Consider the following 18,138-nt stretch of genomic DNA (forward strand, 5'->3'; position numbering starts at 1 on the left):
ATCATAATAATAAGAATAATAATAATTAGAATAATAATAATAATAATAGAACCTGCGCAAAGAACGAAACAAGGCTGAGAAAAAATTGTCGCAGAACCTCATTGGAGAGTGATAGACTTACATTCGCCCCAAAACGAAAAGAAACAACTCTTGTTACCTTGAATAAATAGAAATTGTACTTTTCGTACTCGTTTTCAGAGTTGCCATGGCTGAGAATCCAGCCCCACAGCTAAATGTTGAGGGGGCTTGGACTACTAGAGTGAGGGCCCTTTTCAAAAGAATAGGACATGTGTCCTTCACCTTCAGCCAAACCGTGGCAAATTTCTTGTTCCATAAAGTCACTCTGGAGCTGTGTATCTTCACAAATTCTGAAAAATCTCAAACTTGTTGCGTTTTTATTTCTACATTTTGTCTGGACATTTGATAAAGTTCTATCTCGGAATTTTGAAGTTCTGTCTCCATTTTTTAGTAATTAGTATTTGAAATTTCAACGGATTATTGTTGATTATAGTGTGGCGCCCGGACGATTGTCGTTTTGTCGGGAAAATCCGATTTTCGATTTTTGTCGGACAAAAAGCCAATATCACCCAGCCTTCCAGTCGACAAACTTTGGTGAAGCCCTGATCACGTGGTATTTAGTTTCGAAGTCGAAAACGTCAATATGCTGTGAATACAAACACGGGGTAAGGGTGGGTAGAGTTTACTCACTGATAGCTAACTATATAATTAAGTTTACTAACAGATCCTTACGATATTTTGAAATAGCCTCTGATTGGATAATAGCTTAGATACAAGGAATATATGCAACAAAATACTTGAATATGTACATATCACTTATTTATTAATAATGAGCTCTCTTCCATATCTTCCACATTCAAGTCTCCATAGACTGAAATCCTCTCTCTCTGATGAAAATCGAGAGTGTGAATAGTTCTCAATATTCCCATTGCTAATATTGACAAATACTTCATACTTGTACCTCATAACGTATGCATACATCTTAGGGCTATATAAATGTCACTTGCTTCATCGCAGGAGTACCAAGCGGACGGTGTTTCTGTCCCGTTTCGCATTAAATACTTATGGATTCCTACCAAGCTTCTTTGCGATTAACTCAGGAAGCGGATACCCGAATAGTTCTACATCATATTTAAAGGTGTTGTACATGTCTTGGACAAGCGAAGCATTCAACTCGTTAAAGAAGCCATTAAAAATGTCATTTGAACCACTCAGATTTGATGCCTTTTGACTAGGGATTTCAACCACATGATTTATACCGGTTTCTTTAAGTATATTGTGGGTATCCCAATCGGCGGTCTCCAGGTGACCAATGTAATCATATTCAATCGCACATGGTAACACCATCTTGTACATTGGTCGCCAGTGAATGTCCAGGGACTCTGGGGGCGTTTTTGTCAAGTATTTTACGAATTCGGTGAAAGTTACGCCCACACCAGTCTGTAACGCTTCCTTATCAGGATTTTTACGAAACTGTCTAATTATTTTTGTCCCGATCGTCTTTTGATAATATTTATTCATTTTATGTAATTTATTTCTGTAACCAGATAGTTCACGTGAAAACGGTTCTCGGACGAAAATGAACTTTTTATATGTCCGTAGTCGTTTTTCTATTTCTGCCGGATTTCGTAACTTTTGTAACGTGTGCAGACTGCGATCTAAGGTGTACCATTGCCCGAGATCAACTGCTTGGGTGGAGTTATATTTCCCCATCAAAACAAGGAAAACACTCTTCCATGTCGTGGAGGCGACTTTACAAATTGTGCAGTAGATAACCTTGTATTTATCATCATAAATAAAAGGCCAAAGTAGATTGAAGCCTCTGCTGATCCTCTCTATGGACATGTTCCAGTTGGGATGTTGTGCGCATGTCTCTCTGAGTATGGCCTTCCGTCGAGCTTGTTCTAGATTCCATTCCCTATAATCCAATTCATTTGATTGCTCATAGTTTGCCGCTAAAGAGGCGTTGGCTTCCGACATGGTTTCTTTATCCAAAGCAGTAGTACTCATGAACTGAAAAAAATATATATTAACGTAGATGCAGTTGCAGGCTGGTCAACATTTTGAAAGTATCAACATTGATTTCCACGATTTACTTCATGTAAGTGACTTCACGGAAACTTTAATTCAATGAAACTTATACTCCCATCGAACATAATCCAACTGATCGGAAGGGTCAATTGATTTGTTTATTAAGTTAGATTCTCACTTTGTTACATGTTCCATAATTGTGTTCAATGGCGGCATAATAAATTCCAAAGTGTGTTGGGAGGGGGGGGGGGGGTGGTGATATGGCCAAAAAGATAAGTGCAAATGACGCACATGCACATTACGGGAAATTTTAGAGGTCTGGGAACCACGTCCTCCCCCCCCCCCCCTCCCCCTCCTACCCAATCCCATGCTTCATCGGTGAGGTAAATTATAATTTATGAATATTTTAATTTTACATGAAATTCAAAATTGTGACAAAACTTCGTCATATAACCAATTAGGTCATTGATATGCACCAATTTTCAAAAGGTACTTTGATCGATTTCGAGACCGGTCTACTAGCTGAACAACTCCCTTTATAATTACAAATGTACACTGTTCTCGGTTGGGTGTGCAGGGCCTCCAGACCCTGTAGCACTTTTAACAAGTTCTTGTTCTCCTTTATAGCGATTCTGGAGCGCAATAGATACATATCAAAAAGAGGAATCACACTTCTACATTTCTATTTAATATATCTCAGGGCCCTAGTGAGGTCCACGTGGCAAACCACCTGGAAGCTAAAGCATTTGAGATATTCAGATAAATGTGAATGAAGTGCCAGAAGTTACTTCTGTGAAAGTTACGCCCACACCAGTCTGTACCGCTTCCTTGTCAGGAGTTTTACAGAACTGTCTAATTATATTTTTCCCGATTGTCTTTTGATAATATTTGTTTCTTTTATATATCTTATTTCTATAACCAGATAGTGAAAACGGTTCTCGAACGAAAATGAACTTTTATATGTCCGTAGTTGATTTTTTGTTTTTTTTCTGCCGGATTTCGTAACTTTTGTAACGTGTGCAGACTGCGATCCCCTTTTTTTTAATTCCCTTTTTACACTTACACTTCTATTTATATTATAATGTTTCCATAGGCATAGGAGCCCAATTTGATTTGGGGGGGGGGGGGGTGTAACGACTTGCCCGAAAAGTATAACCAAAATTGTTCGGGCGCTCCGCGCGCGTTCAACATGTTAATGTACATATCATATAGGCATGCATCGGTTATGACATCGCATGCCAATTACATACAATCATTTGTCGTGTTATTGCCGTTCCATATTGGTTATAATTTTTGGGGAAGTCGTTACAATAATAATGATCATAATTATATAAGTTTAACCATTGAAAAACACATTGCAATTTATTTCTGTTTCAGTAGGAGCCCGAAAAATTCTCGCATATTGCCCGAATTGTCACAAAAATATTTGGTTGTGGACTGCATCCCCCAGCTCCCCCCCCCCCCGCCTTCTACGCCTATGTATATTTCTATACATTTCTATTAAATGTATACCAGGGCCCTAGCGTGGGAACCGAGGGCCCTATTGGGAGTCCAGGTGGCAAATTACCCGGAAGCTGAATCATTTTGAGATATTCAGATGTAGAAATGTGAGAGAAATACATTCTATGAAGTGCCGGAAGTTACTAATGGATTTTGACACGCTTCTTGTTCTCTCCGAGCTACTTTACAACACAAAAACACATGTCAGAAGAAGAGATTTAATTTATGGAGAAGGTATTCCAAACCGCAACGGTTTGCTGCATGTCAGTGTCCTTTCAGGATCACCATGATGTTACACTGTGTAGCTTCCATCATGGTTCATTATGTGACTTGATTATACATTGCACTTACCCCTCTACCCTCAGTTACATTCTTCAGAGGGTGTTTCATTTCCATGGACTGCCGCCCGAATGTAACCACTGTGTTGCCAGTATCAAGTCTCTGTATTTGCTGTTCTCCTTTCTTTGATAATCGAGGCGTCACACCAGCCACATTTCCAGCACTCAGTTCACTCTTGGGACTCTCTGGCAATTTGACATTGCTATCTAAAAGACAAGAAATCGCAAAACCTTTCAGTTGATAAATACCTTACAAAGTTACCGTCACGGTGTAACGTTTGACAAAGTATCAAGTTGTGTGCTTTTCTTGCTCAATCTCCAACTCTTGTACGAACACATTTGATAAAGTTATTAGAATATAACCGCTTTAACACAATTACAAAGGGCTATTCATAAGTGGGGGGGGGGGGGTGGGGATTGTCGAGAACAAACTTAAAGTATATTTCTATAACCATGAGCAATCTATATATCTCAACTTTCTATTTATATCATATACCTCTTTAACTATACCTTGTAAATAGTGTTGCTATGGAGATGGAATTTCTTGCATAACCTCCATTTTTTATACGAATATATTGATAAAGTTATCTGAATTATTATTATTATTATTATTTTAGATGGCACTGAAAATTCTCTTTCACAAACTTTCAAGCTTCTGAAAAATGTCCATAAAATATCTGGTTTGAAAATTAACATGGATAAAACTAGTGCTGTTTGGATAGGATAAAAACAAAGTTAGTGATGTTTAATGTAGGAATTATAACTTATCTTGGGTTGGCGATAATATATTCAGTTATCTTGAAGCAACATTGTGTACACAATTGGATTTTATTGTGAATGTAAAATATGTTATACTACTATGCAAGCTATTTCAAACAAATTCACCACTGGTCAAAGAGGTTTCTGACAGCTTTAGGTAGAATAGTTGTGGTTAAACCCCTTTTGTTGCCAAAATTGAACCATCTCGTTCTTACACGTCCAACCCCCAAGTAAAGAAATTATCAATGAGATTAATTCCAAGTAACTTTGTATGGGGAGGTAAAGTTGATAGAATCAGTAGAAATCAAATGGCGCTTCCCGTTACAAAAAGGTGGTGCTGGTATGATTCAATTTGAACCTTTCGAGAAGGCACTTAAGATTACTTGGATTCGTAGATTGCTTAAATATAAAGTTAATACTCCTAATTGTAATCTTCATTACTCTTCTGGTACACTTATTGGGATAGCGTTATTAAAGAAAGTAAAATTACCTTTTGGAAAAGTGTTTTTTCGAAATGTCGAGAAAATAGTTGAAATTTTTACCAAGTTGAAAGTTGAAAGCCAAAAATTCGAGAAGAAATCTGAGATATATGTATGAAATTTCGCTTCAAAAAATCACTATCCTAACAGAAGACGAAATTTTGAGAAATTGTGAGAATATTGTCGAAATTCCTGGAAAAAAAAGAGAAATTCGGGATATAGCAGGGAATAATCCCAAAACCCAACCGGTATACTGTCCATCAAGTTATGGAAGCTTCCTTTGTCACTGTTTTATCATTATTGACCCCATTGGTAATTATTATAAGGAGGGTGTGACCCTTGTGTCGCTGAAACAACGAGGTAAATGAATCTGGAGGATTCATGTCAATTGGGTGCGCGCGTACCATGTATGGAGGGTCATGTGATGTGTTCCAGGGTGGTACCAAACTGATATTTCTCTGTAGCAGTTCAAGAATAGTGTTAGTGACTTCGTAAAAGATTTGCACCAAGACGGATCGGACATGGGAACTAACGACATAAGGAGGTACTGGTACTTCAGGCCTACGAAATAGTGCTAATATGCTAACGTTCAACCTTATTCTCTTGAATGAAGGCAGGCCTTCTACATAATAGATCTTACTTATTAATGCAGCTCTAGGGGCAAGCTTTGTCTCATATGGCCTAACGTTATTACTACTTGCTGTAAGTGAATGTAGTAATGGGAAATGTGGGGAAATGTTTAGTTCAGTGCAACCACGGAATTCTCCATGGAACAGAGCCTAATGCTGCTCGACGGGAATATAGCTATCACGTTAGGCTACAGGCACGGTTATTGCTAGGTAACGGGTGTCGTCTGCTGCTCTTAGCACGCAAACACATTTACGTACTAGTTGGGTGAAATCATCATGCGTAATAGGATGAGTAGTATATTAGTACCACCCTGGAACACATCACATGACCCTCCATACATGGTACGCGCGTACGCGCGTATTTACTGTGTGATAGTTTCTCCAGATTCATTAAACTCGTTGCGCTGAAACCATCTGACATTTAAGGGGTGAGGAGACCTTCCCAGGATAAACATATAAGAGGTCGAATGGTACATTCTGAGGTATATGTAGAATATGAATTACTTGTAAATGCAACATTGTGTTCGTGAATACTGGAGTGTGAGGTTGAGGTTCGGCAGCATGGCACGCCAATGTTACTTCATGTAAATAGGGATATTTTATTGACCTTTTTTCCTACAGAGGGGGATTTGTCAGTTTATTAGTCAGAGTTCTTAATGCGGCCCTTTGGTAGTATCAATGGGAGCATATTAAAGCATATAATAATCAGTATATGAGCCCGATGAACATTTATAGCATTCCACAAATACAGCAAAAATCGGATAAAACTATGACAATATCGTTTTATTACGTGTTGGCCTGCCAGATATCTGCTCTAATTTGGCCACTTTTATGGCTTCCAATCAGGTAGACAAACGGACATTTGGCTCATCACGTGACAGGAAGGGGCACCATGTCCTAAAGAGTATATTAGTCTTTCATCTTAGCTGTTTTGAAATAATTGTGATTGACAATGTTTTTAAACCAATTAGCATTATTATATAACTAACAAAGACCTCTGTGGAACATCCAAACTGTTTCCATGCTTTAGGAATCTCCCTTTTCCCCAAATTTATTACTACAATTTACATCTAATTAATCAGAACATTTTACACTCGTCACGCGAGTTCCGTTCACATTTCAAATTATTTTCCTACTTTCTGGAACTTCTCCAGAGTTGCATATAAGTTATTTTCATCTTACATGCAATGAAAAAAATTAATATTTCTGATCAAGTTTACAAAACTGTTAAAAAAAAATATATCGTGATAATTGTGTGATTATTTCCTATACACGAGTACAAAAACTGTTTTAGACCATCGATATGGAATGCATATGAGGGACTTTAAAGGTTTTCCACTTGGTAGCCATGTATCGTTATAAGTCAACAACGATATAGGCCTATCGTGGAGTCAACTATCCAGAATATATACTGACCGTCAAGACAACGATATATGGTGGAGTCAACTATCCAGAATATAAACTGACCGTCGAGACAACGATATATCGTTGAGTCAACTATCCAGAATATATACTGACCGTCGAGACAACGATATATCGTGGAGTCAACTATCTATTAAAAACTGACCGTCAAGACAACGATATGGTGGAGTCAACTATTCAGTATAAACTGACCGTCGACTCTGTGCATGTGTTTGATAAATAGTGAAACTGACACGTTCACAGTGGCACAATTAATGACAATTTCCGAGTAATAAAAAGAAACATTCATATCAATGCAATATTCTCCACATTTTGTGTACAAAACTAAGCACCTTCGTCAATTATCGAGAATATCCCACAATAATATGGGTAAAAGCTACACTATGAATATGCAAACTAAACTGTGATGACATAATTTATGCAAAACGGCACTAACGTTTAATTGACGGTACATTCACAAAACAGATCAAACAATGGTTGTAACCACCGAAAAAAACACTATATTGCTCGAAAGGCAAACGAATTTAACCATTACTGTACACGCGAATCATTTATACCATTAAAATAAAGGGTTAGCCTATTAGGGCTTCTAGCCACTTTAAAATAGAGGGTTAGCATATTAGAGCTTACAATCACTTTTAAATAGAGGGTTAGCCTATTAGAGCTTACAATCACTTTTAAATAGAGGGTTAGCCTATTAGAGCTTACAATCACTTTAAAATAGAGGGTTAGCCTATTAGAGCTTACAATCACTTTAAAATAGAGGGTTAGCCTATTAGAGCTTACAATCACTTTAAAATAGAGGGTGAGCCTATAAGAGCTTACAATCACTTTACAGGTTAGCCTATTAGAGTTTCCAATCATTTTAAATGGAGGGTCAGTCTATTAGAGTTTCCAGTCAATTGTGAAAAGAGGGTGAGCCTATTAGAGTTTCCAGTCATTTTAATATAGAGGGTCAGCCTATTTAAGTTTCCAGTCACTATAAAATAGAAAGTTAGCCTATATTAGAGCTTCCAGTCTACATTATAGCTTCTAGTCATTTTAAAATAGAGGGTCAGCCTATTTAAGTTTCCAGTCACTATAAAATAGAAAGTTAGCCTATATTAGAGCTTCCAGTCTATATTAGAGCTTCTAGTCATTTTAAAATAGAGGGTCAGCCTATTTAAGTTTCCAGTCACTATAAAATAGAAAGTTAGCCTATATTAGAGCTTCCAGTCTATATTAGAGCTTCTAGTCATTTTAAAATAGAGGGTCAGCCTATTTAAGTTTCCAGTCACTATAAAATAGAAAGTTAGCCTATATTAGAGCTTCTAGTCATTTTAAAATAGAGGGTCAGCCTATTTAAGTTTCCAGTCACTATAAAATAGAAAGTTAGCCTATATTAGAGCTTCCAGTCTATATTAGAGCTTCTAGTCATTTTAAAATAGAGGGTCAGCCTATTTAAGTTTCCAGTCACTATAAAATAGAAAGTTAGCCTATATTAGAGCTTCCAGTCTATATTAGAGCTTCTAGTCATTTTAAAATAGAGGGTCAGCCTATTTAAGTTTCCAGTCACTATAAAATAGAAAGTTAGCCTATATTAGAGCTTCTAGTCATTTTAAAATAGAGGGTCAGCCTATTTAAGTTTCCAGTCACTATAAAATAGAAAGTTAGCCTATATTAGAGCTTCCAGTCTATATTAGAGCTTCTAGTCATTTTAAAATAGAGGGTCAGCCTATTTAAGTTTCCAGTCACTATAAAATAGAAAGTTAGCCTATATTAGAGCTTCCAGTCTATATTAGAGCTTCTAGTCATTTTAAAATAGAGGGTCAGCCTATTTAAGTTTCCAGTCACTATAAAATAGAAAGTTAGCCTATATTAGAGCTTCCAGTCTATATTAGAGCTTCTAGTCATTTTAAAATAGAGGGTCAGCCTATTTAAGTTTCCAGTCACTATAAAATAGAAAGTTAGCCTATATTAGAGCTTCCAGTCTATATTAGAGCTTCTAGTCATTTTAAAATAGAGGGTCAGCCTATTTAAGTTTCCAGTCACTATAAAATAGAAAGTTAGCCTATATTAGAGCTTCCAGTCTATATTAGAGCTTCTAGTCATTTTAAAATAGAGGGTCAGCCTATTTAAGTTTCCAGTCACTATAAAATAGAAAGTTAGCCTATATTAGAGCTTCTAGTCATTTTAAAATAGAGGGTCAGCCTATTTAAGTTTCCAGTCACTATAAAATAGAAAGTTAGCCTATATTAGAGCTTCTAGTCATTTTAAAATTACACAAAATAATCCGTAAAGATAATAGGTATCACTTGACAGTCTAAAAACAACAACAAAAAACTAACAACTTCTTGTTTAAAGGAGGTTTCCTGTTTAAAGAATATTTGAAGGGTAAACTGTAGTTAATATGTTAGATGCACGTACAACGTGAATTGCTGTCCATTTGCCGTAAAGTAACTAGTATGTCAAAGTAGTGAGGAAATGACATGATGACAGTGTTTTCGATAATGGTGATGTGCATCTATGAACTGTTTGCCCCTTTTCTATTTTACCTTGCTTTTTGAAAATTTTCAAAGGCTAATGTTTAAGCGTTTTGATTTTTTTTTTTCAATAACTAATAATTAAGATCCTTAATGAAAATCCCTCTGGATTTCGTCTCGTTTTCTCCATTGCGTTCGCTCTGATTTAGGCAGTATTCTTACGACACTTGATTCGAAGTAAAAGTCACACTATTGATCACAACATACTTTTAAGCACGTAGTCTCTCATTATGGTACACGCGGAAATGCTTGTTTCATTGGTAACCAGTTATTTGTCTAAAAGACATCATATTGCATCAGTTAAAGAACATGTTTTCATAATCTTCGTGTCAAGTGTAGAATACTTTCAATTTGATATCATCTTCAACTATCATAATACGTGAATGATATATGTAAATATAGTACGAACGGTACAGCAAGTAAACCGTCATTGAACATTGATAAATACCTATAGTGTGTTTGTCAATTAGACTGGGGCCACTATGGGTGGTTATACACTGGATCCGGATCAGATCCCCTGATGTTATCAGACGATCATCTTTCCATGATGAGGTAAACTTGTGCAATGATCCGGACGCATTTACACTTGAATCATATACTCTGATCCTTCCCCGCTATGCAATGGATGTTGGTAACAAAATCAGATTGGAAATGTATCATGCGTAGCCGCGGATCGCGTAGTATGTATACTCTAAAACTTCGTTGGATGGTGCATAGCCTTAGGGTGACATTACTACGCTTTGCACGGCCTACACGCACTCAATCTAATGACGTATTGAAGTCACCGGATCTTGATATGATATGATATCAAATAATTGCTGATATCAACAAATATTTTCTGATATCAACAATTATGTGCAATGATCCGGACGCATTTACACTTGAATCATATACTCTGATCCTTCCCCGCTATGCAATGGATGTTGGTAACAAAATCAGATTGGAAATGTATCATGCGTAGCCGCGGATCGCGAAGTATGTATACTCTAAAACTTCGTTGGATGGTGTATAGCCTTAGGGTGACATTACTACGCTTTGCACGGCCGACACGCACTCAATCTAATGACGTATTGAAGTCACCGAATCTTGATATGATATCAAATAATTGCTGATATCAACAAATATTTTCTGATATCAACAATTATTTGCTGATATCAGCAAATCATTTAATAATTGTTGATATCATCTAATTATAATTTTTTCAAATTTTGTAAAATTCCTTTTGTTAGTTCCACTACTTTTTTTCGAGTCCAAAGACCATATGTTACACCATCTGTAAAAGACGAATGGCGGACTCGCCAGAACAGTTTATTTGAATCTCTGAAGGAGCAGCAATTGTGTGTTGCAGATGATGGTAGAGCAGATTCCCCAGGGCACTGCGCCCAATATTGTACATATAGTTTCATGGACACCGTGGTTCAAAAATTCTGCATGTTGATGCTGTTGATGTTCGTGAATCGTGAATCAGGTGGTAAAAGTACAAACATGGAAAGACTACCATTTGAAAGAGGGCTAGACTATTTAAAGGTAAATGTTGAGGTTGTAACTGATGCCCATGTCCAGACCACAGCACTCATCAAAATTTGTGAGAAATATGAAGCTGTAGAGCATGGTGCCAAAAATTGTTGTTAAGAAGGTGATTGCACTTTCACAAAGGAAGGTAATGAAGACCTACGTCTATTATTATTATTTACCAGATTTACATAGCGCTCTTTTCATGCTTAAGCATGTTCAAAAGCGCTTTACAATGACAACAAAAAGACAAAACCCTTAAAATATGAATATGAAAAATAAAATGGACGCAGCTTATATACTAAATATAAAAATATAAATATATATATATACTAAGGAATAATTTTAAAAACAATATAGATTAACAGTGAAATTCTTAACAAGAAAAAGTGTGTTTTAAGTAATTTTAAGTAAAAAAAATGACAAAACCCGTATTATTGTGCATCCAATTCTCGATATCAGCTAAGCATTCGGATACTACATTCATTGCTTCCTTCTGTGCAGCCTCATCGTTAGGTTTAAACGACACATACCACACTGTGTCGTTAGCATAACAGTGGTATTTTAATCGGTGACGTCGAATAAGATCGCCCAACTGTGCTGTTTACATGCTGTACATCTTAGGACCTAAACCTGAACCTTGAGGCACGCCTTGCTTCAAGATGACAGGTTCAGAATGACGACATCCAGGACAAGGCATCTCCAGTAACACCAAATGTGTTCTGGAAACGTTGTAGCATGGTTTTGTGATCGAGACTGTCAAAGGCTGCCGATAAATCGAGCATAATTAACGCGGTTACATATCCTTTGTCCAGGGATGATAGGAGGTCGCTCTGTAATTTAAGTAGTGCAGTCCCTGTTGAATGTGATTTAAGATATGCAGACTCTATCGTCTCGTTTAGGTTGTTGGTCGTAAGATGGTGTTCCAAACGGGCATCTACTACTTTTTCCAATAATTTAGAAACGTCTGGAAGTTTGTGATCACCCTTTTAAAAATCGGGACAACCTTAGCTACCTTAAGGCCATCAGGGTAGATGCCAGAGGAGAGCACATGATTGAATGTGGGACAATGACATGAGAAACTGATTTCAAGACATTAGGAATGATTCCATCAATACCGGGAGATTTACCATCTTTCACAGAGTTGATCCCTTTGAGTATTTCTTCATCGGTAACAGGTGAAAGAAAGATATATTGCGGAGAACCAGTATCCATAAACTGGTTAGTGTCAGAGTTGCAGTGAATGTTTTCTCCAAGTTTTTTCCCTATATTTATGAAGTAGTCGTTATAAAAGCGTTGGCAATACCAGCGTCATCACTAATCGATGTTTTGTTGTGAACAAGTTTATTAATAACTGGACTACTCTTCCTTTTTCTATTTAGGAGTTCGTTTAGTGTAGCCCATGTTTTTCGAGGAGAGAATTTATTAGCATCAAGAATACTTCTGTAATAGGAAGACTTAGCATATCGAATAGATTTGTTAAGGATGCATCGATACTTTGCAAGATTTGCACGTCTTTCAGGACACGGATGATCAATATACTTACGATAGAGAATATTTTTGGACAAATTGACCTTTTAAGACCCGCTGTTACCCACGATTTATCCCTTAACTTCTTTCTAGACAGTTTAACTTTAGGAAAACTGGCGTCATATAAAGTACGAAATTTCAATTTGATAATCAGTGCACTTGACCTTGTTAGTTCTACTTACTTGTTCATTCCACATCTGCTTGTGTTGATCTGCTTGTGTTGCAATACTAGTATATGTCGTTCCACCTTACTGTGGAACAAGCTATATTATATTATTACCCTTAATCCTAGTCTTTCTTCAATTTTATTCATGGGAATCATCGAAATATTATAATACATTAGGTCCCTTTCGAGGGATATTCCGATGGCTGGAGTTGATTGCTTAAAAAACCATGCTGGAAACGTTCTGAATCTTTAGGTCAAAACAACATCGTCTTAGCATTTTGTATGGCGAAGGTGTATTTTTTTTTTATCTACATTTATTTTTAATGCATCTGGCAACTAAGCTGAAAGTGTTGTTACAGGAGCAATTCTACGGTAACATCGGGATAAGTGGATCATATTTTTAACGCAGTAACTCACCTTTGAACATCACCATGGAGAATGATATCACAAAGAAAGCGACACCCAATAACATTACAGCGAATGTTAGCGTCTTGCTGGCTCCAGCCATGGAGAAACAGTCTAGAGAGAGGTGAAAGGAATGAATTTGAGTCAACCTTTTAAAGCAGTATATAGTCAATATTATTTTTTGTTTTAGTATCAATTTGTTATAGGTAGACATGCCAATGACGTAATGGTCACAACTACTTGTACTTTAAATATTAACCTGCGTTGGAATAATACCACTGCTGCTCGTTGAATTGTTAATATGTCATAATGATGTCCATTCCATGTTTCCTTTTGAAATTGGTTTTAGGTGATGGTAATATTGTTTCTAGGATGTGTAAATATTGTTTTTCATGATTATTGTTAATATTCTTTACTTATACAGGCGGGCATAAAGTCTGATGACTATTCAGTGGCCTACTTCCCTCTTGATTGTGATCTTGATCTCCATTTTTAGTCGCATGTTTAAATACATGGTGCCACACATGGTGCCACAACTTAATTTACACAAGCTCGTAAAAGAAATGAATATTTAAAGTACAATGGGGATGGAACTACATGAGAGAAATGCATGTTAATATCAGGACACCTGTATAGTGTGTTGTGTTGCTGCGTGGTCAAAAAACAGATGCCACGAAGAAATAACTATTGGAGTTTGTAGTGTGTTGTTTCAGAAGGTTGAAGACAATTTGTTAAAAAGTTTGTCATTAGTTATATGCAATGTTAATTGTTTCGATAAGTTACGAGTCTTATAGAATTATAGTTTCTGTGTGTTGTTGTCGCGTCCGTCCCAGTACGGTAAGGCAGATTTCGATGGTCGCGTGGCAGGGACGACACGAATAACGTGAATAACCAGTCCAACAGAGAGATATAATGATTCGTACTATTTATTTCACCGGATTGATCAGATTAAATATGTGGAAACCTATATAATTAGTGTAATTTCTAGTATATTTTACGTGCCTTCACACACGGAGACCTTACACAGTAGAGGTATACAGTGAGACTGAAGTGGCTTACAAAACTGTCATACACGAGGCAAAAGACAAGATACTTTCCTCCAATCATAAGTTAACGTTTAAGTCACATGACAGCAGCAGCCAATCACACCACATATAAGTTGAATTCCTGGAAATCATTTAAGGGATAAGTTAAACAGAGTATTTACATACATCTGCATATGTTAAATATACATGAGGGTTCACGACACTATAAGTGTATGACATAACATGCCTCCCCCTCCCTTGAGACTGTGTCAGTCTCCAAACAAATAAGCAAACTAGCAAGTGTTTAAAGAATGTAACATATAAACAATGAAAAAGTGAATGAACATCAACCTACACTATAGACATAAGGTGAAAGCATATCACCTGCCATTCTTAAAAACTATGGATTTACATCCTACTCAATCCATCTGCATTTGAGTTAGTAACACCTTTCTTATATACAACTTTAAAGCTAAACTGTTGAAGGATTAAATACCATCTCAAAAGTCGAGAATTTGATGACTTTGACTGGTCTAACCATCGGAGAGCCTGGTGGTCTGTCATAATAGTAAAGTGTCTACCATACAAATAATATTTCAATTTTGACACAGACCATATAATGGCCAAACACTCCTTTTCAGGGACTGAATACTTCTCTTGACAACAGTTTCCAACTAATATAAGCAACAGGGTGCTCATTACCATCATCACCAACCTGGCACAGCACTCCACCAAGTCCAAAATTGGAAGCATCGGTTTGCAGCCTAAAAGGACTTGAAAAGTCAGGTGCGACCAGAATCGGTTCAGATAACAATTCTTAAGGATCTGAAATGAACTTTGACACTCTACAGTCCAGGTCACAGTATTGGGCATGGACTTCTTAAGTAGCTCATACAATGGATGTGCAATAGTCGCATAACTTTGAATAAACTTACGGTAGTATCCTGTGATACCAAGAATAGCACGAACTTCCTTTTTCGTCCAGGGGGTGGGAAAATCACGCACAGCTTGAACTTTGTCAACATTTGGGGAAATAACACCATTTCCCACAGTATGACCTAAATAAGACACTTGTCGGGCAATTAATATGCACTTCTGTGGTTTGACAGTAAGGCAAGCATCTTGTAATCTACAAAGAACATTTTCTAGATGTGTCAAATGATCTTCAAAAGTATCACTAAATATACATATGTCATCAATGTAAACTCTAGCATAGTCTCTACAACCCATCAACACCTCATCCATTAGCCTCTGGAACATACTACTACTGTTCTGCATACCAAAGGGTAAAACATTGTAACAAAACTGACCAAATGGGGTCACAAAAGAAGATTTCTCCTTTGTTAAGGGATCAAGAGGGACCTGATAAAACCCTTTTGTTAAATCTAGAGTCGAAATGTACTTAGCATGAGAGATGTCATCTAGGATCTCATCAATTCTCGGCATTGTGTACGGGTCAAAATTAGTGACTGCATTCAACTGTCTGAAATCTGTACAAATACGAATTGCCCCACCTGGTTTCACAACACAAACAATTGGTGATGCATAAGCAAAAACAATAGGTTCGATAACCCCAAGTTTGAGCATACTATCCAATTCACTCTTCACCTTCCCCTTCAAAGCATGGGGAATTCTGTAAGCCCTACGATACACCGGAGCATCACTGGTAGTATTTATGATGTGACTAACCAACGTTGTTCTACCTGGCACATCAGAAAAAACTTCAGCATATTTTTGCAAAGAGTTATGGATTGCTTCCAACTGTCTATCCAATAAATCATTTGGTAACTCTATATCCTGCCATGTTTGTGTCTGTAAAGGATGCAAATGCATTTCCTCTTGCAACAAACATTCATCGTCAAAAGGTAAGCTATCATCACTATTCCCATCTGCACCAGTACATACATTATCTATGACACCAGTTACAAAATAACACTGAGCTGGGAAAATATCACCTCTCTCATGAAACTTCTTACACAGATTTACATGGACAACTCTACGCATACGACGTTTGTTCGGCATACAAATTTCATAGTTGACTTCATCAAGTCGTCTTTGAACAACATAGGGACCTTGCCACTTACAATCCAGTTTCGCCAGTCCCTCCGGCAGGAAAACTAACTTTTTCCCCTGGTTCAAATACCCTGTAAGAAGCATTCCTATCATAATACCCCTTCATTTCTGCCTGATAACGCACTTGAGTTTCATTGGCCTCAGCCATCCACTCTGAAAGTCGTTCTCTCATTTGCAGCAAGTAACTTGGAATATCAGTTTGATCGCCATCGTCTGATATCCATGCTCCCTTTAAGACACTTAAAGGACCACGCACCTGGCGGCCATACAACAATTGAAATGGAGAGTATCCCGTAGCAACAGAGGGAACCTCTCTATACGCAAAAAGAAAATGAGGTATATACACATCCCAATCTTTCATTTGAGCAGGAGTCAAGGATCTTAACATATTCTTTAACGTTCCATGAAACCGTTCTGTTAAGCCATTAGTTTGCGGGTGATAAGCACTAGTGTTAATTTGCTTAATATGCAACTTGTCACACATATCTTTCATAACTGCTGAAATAAAGTTAGTACCTTGATCATGTATGATGTGCTCGGGCAACCCAATTCGAGCAAAAACCTTTATAAGAGCATTCACAACAGTTTCTGATCGAACATTAGATAAAGTATTTCCTCAGGGAACCGTGTGGCATAATCACATATTGTGAGGATGTATTTACTTTTCTTTCGTGTCCTTGGAAGCGGACCAACAATATCAGTACCAATCCTCTTAAACGGTGTATCAATCACCGGCATCGGCAGAAGTGGATGCTTACGTTTCTTTGTACCCTTGTCCATAAATTGACACGTAGGACATGACCTGCAATATTCAGCAATATCCTGAAAGATACCAGGCCAGTAAAAATCAACCAGCAGGCGCTGCTTAGTCTTTTGAACACCCATGTGTCCAGCCATCGTGATATCCTGGGCAACATGCATTGCACCTGACCTACAAAGACTTTGGGAGAACAATTTGCTCAGTGAAATGGTCATTAAACTGGGTATGAACATCCATCTTACTTTGCCACTTTCTCATCAGTACCCCTTGCTTCTTAAAGAAACATACCCTATGTCTCTGCACTTCCTCAACTGGAACAAGCCTATCACGGATGCCTTTCAATGATGGGTCTGATTCCTGTAGCCGTATTAATTCCTGTTTATTAATATCAAGACCTTTAATATCAGCACCATATACCTTAGCACCCAAGTTATCAGATTCAATATCTGAACCTCTATCCAGATTGGATTGAATCCCTCCACCGTGACTACTACTCGTCACTACCGTTGGCATGCACTCATCTACTGCACCAACCACATTAGGTACACCACAGGTATCATGAAATTCACTATCATTAAGCATAGAAAATGGTGGTTCATAACTGACTTCACCAGAATTGACAGAAGCACCATCGTCATTGGTAACTTCAACCTCGTGCTTGTGCACTGAACACTCTTGCAACTCATTTTCATGCATGTCAAGTCTTTGTTGATGAGCCTGAGCTTGTGTCAAGACACAAATTTCTTTAGCCATATGACCTCCACATGTAAGATCTAAGTCATGGCCCAGCAAAAATTGCTCCTCTAATCCTTCCACCACCACTACTTTAACTTTACCAGACACTAGTTTACACTGTAGGTCAACCATGGCCACGGGAAGATAAACTGTACCCCCCACTCCACGTACTGGAACACTCTGGCCCTGTAAGTAACACTCTGGCGGAACTAAATTAGCATCAACTGCTGATTG

The 18,138-nt window shown here is 37.5% G+C and overlaps 1 protein-coding gene across 6 annotated transcripts in view; it reads right to left on the bottom strand.

Moving 5' to 3' along the window:
• Positions 1-815: 815 nt before the first annotated feature.
• LOC139976311 (carbohydrate sulfotransferase 11-like) overlaps positions 816-18,138 on the bottom strand; it is a 53,879-nt gene continuing 36,556 nt past the window's right edge. For all 6 annotated transcript variants that reach the window (XM_071984989.1, XM_071984987.1, XM_071984986.1 and 3 more), the window contains 3 exons: positions 13,324-13,425; positions 3,901-4,094; positions 816-2,031 (listed from right to left, as the gene is read on the bottom strand). In XM_071984989.1, coding sequence (XP_071841090.1) covers positions 1,081-2,031; positions 3,901-4,094; positions 13,324-13,414 — 1,236 coding nt within the window. In that variant the 5' untranslated portion in view covers positions 13,415-13,425 and the 3' untranslated portion in view covers positions 816-1,080. The remainder of the gene's footprint in view (positions 2,032-3,900; positions 4,095-13,323; positions 13,426-18,138) is intronic.

The sequence above is a fragment of the Apostichopus japonicus genome, chromosome 11, assembly GCF_037975245.1.
Source record: "Apostichopus japonicus isolate 1M-3 chromosome 11, ASM3797524v1, whole genome shotgun sequence".
Classification (NCBI taxonomy): domain Eukaryota; kingdom Metazoa; phylum Echinodermata; class Holothuroidea; order Aspidochirotida; family Stichopodidae; genus Apostichopus; species Apostichopus japonicus.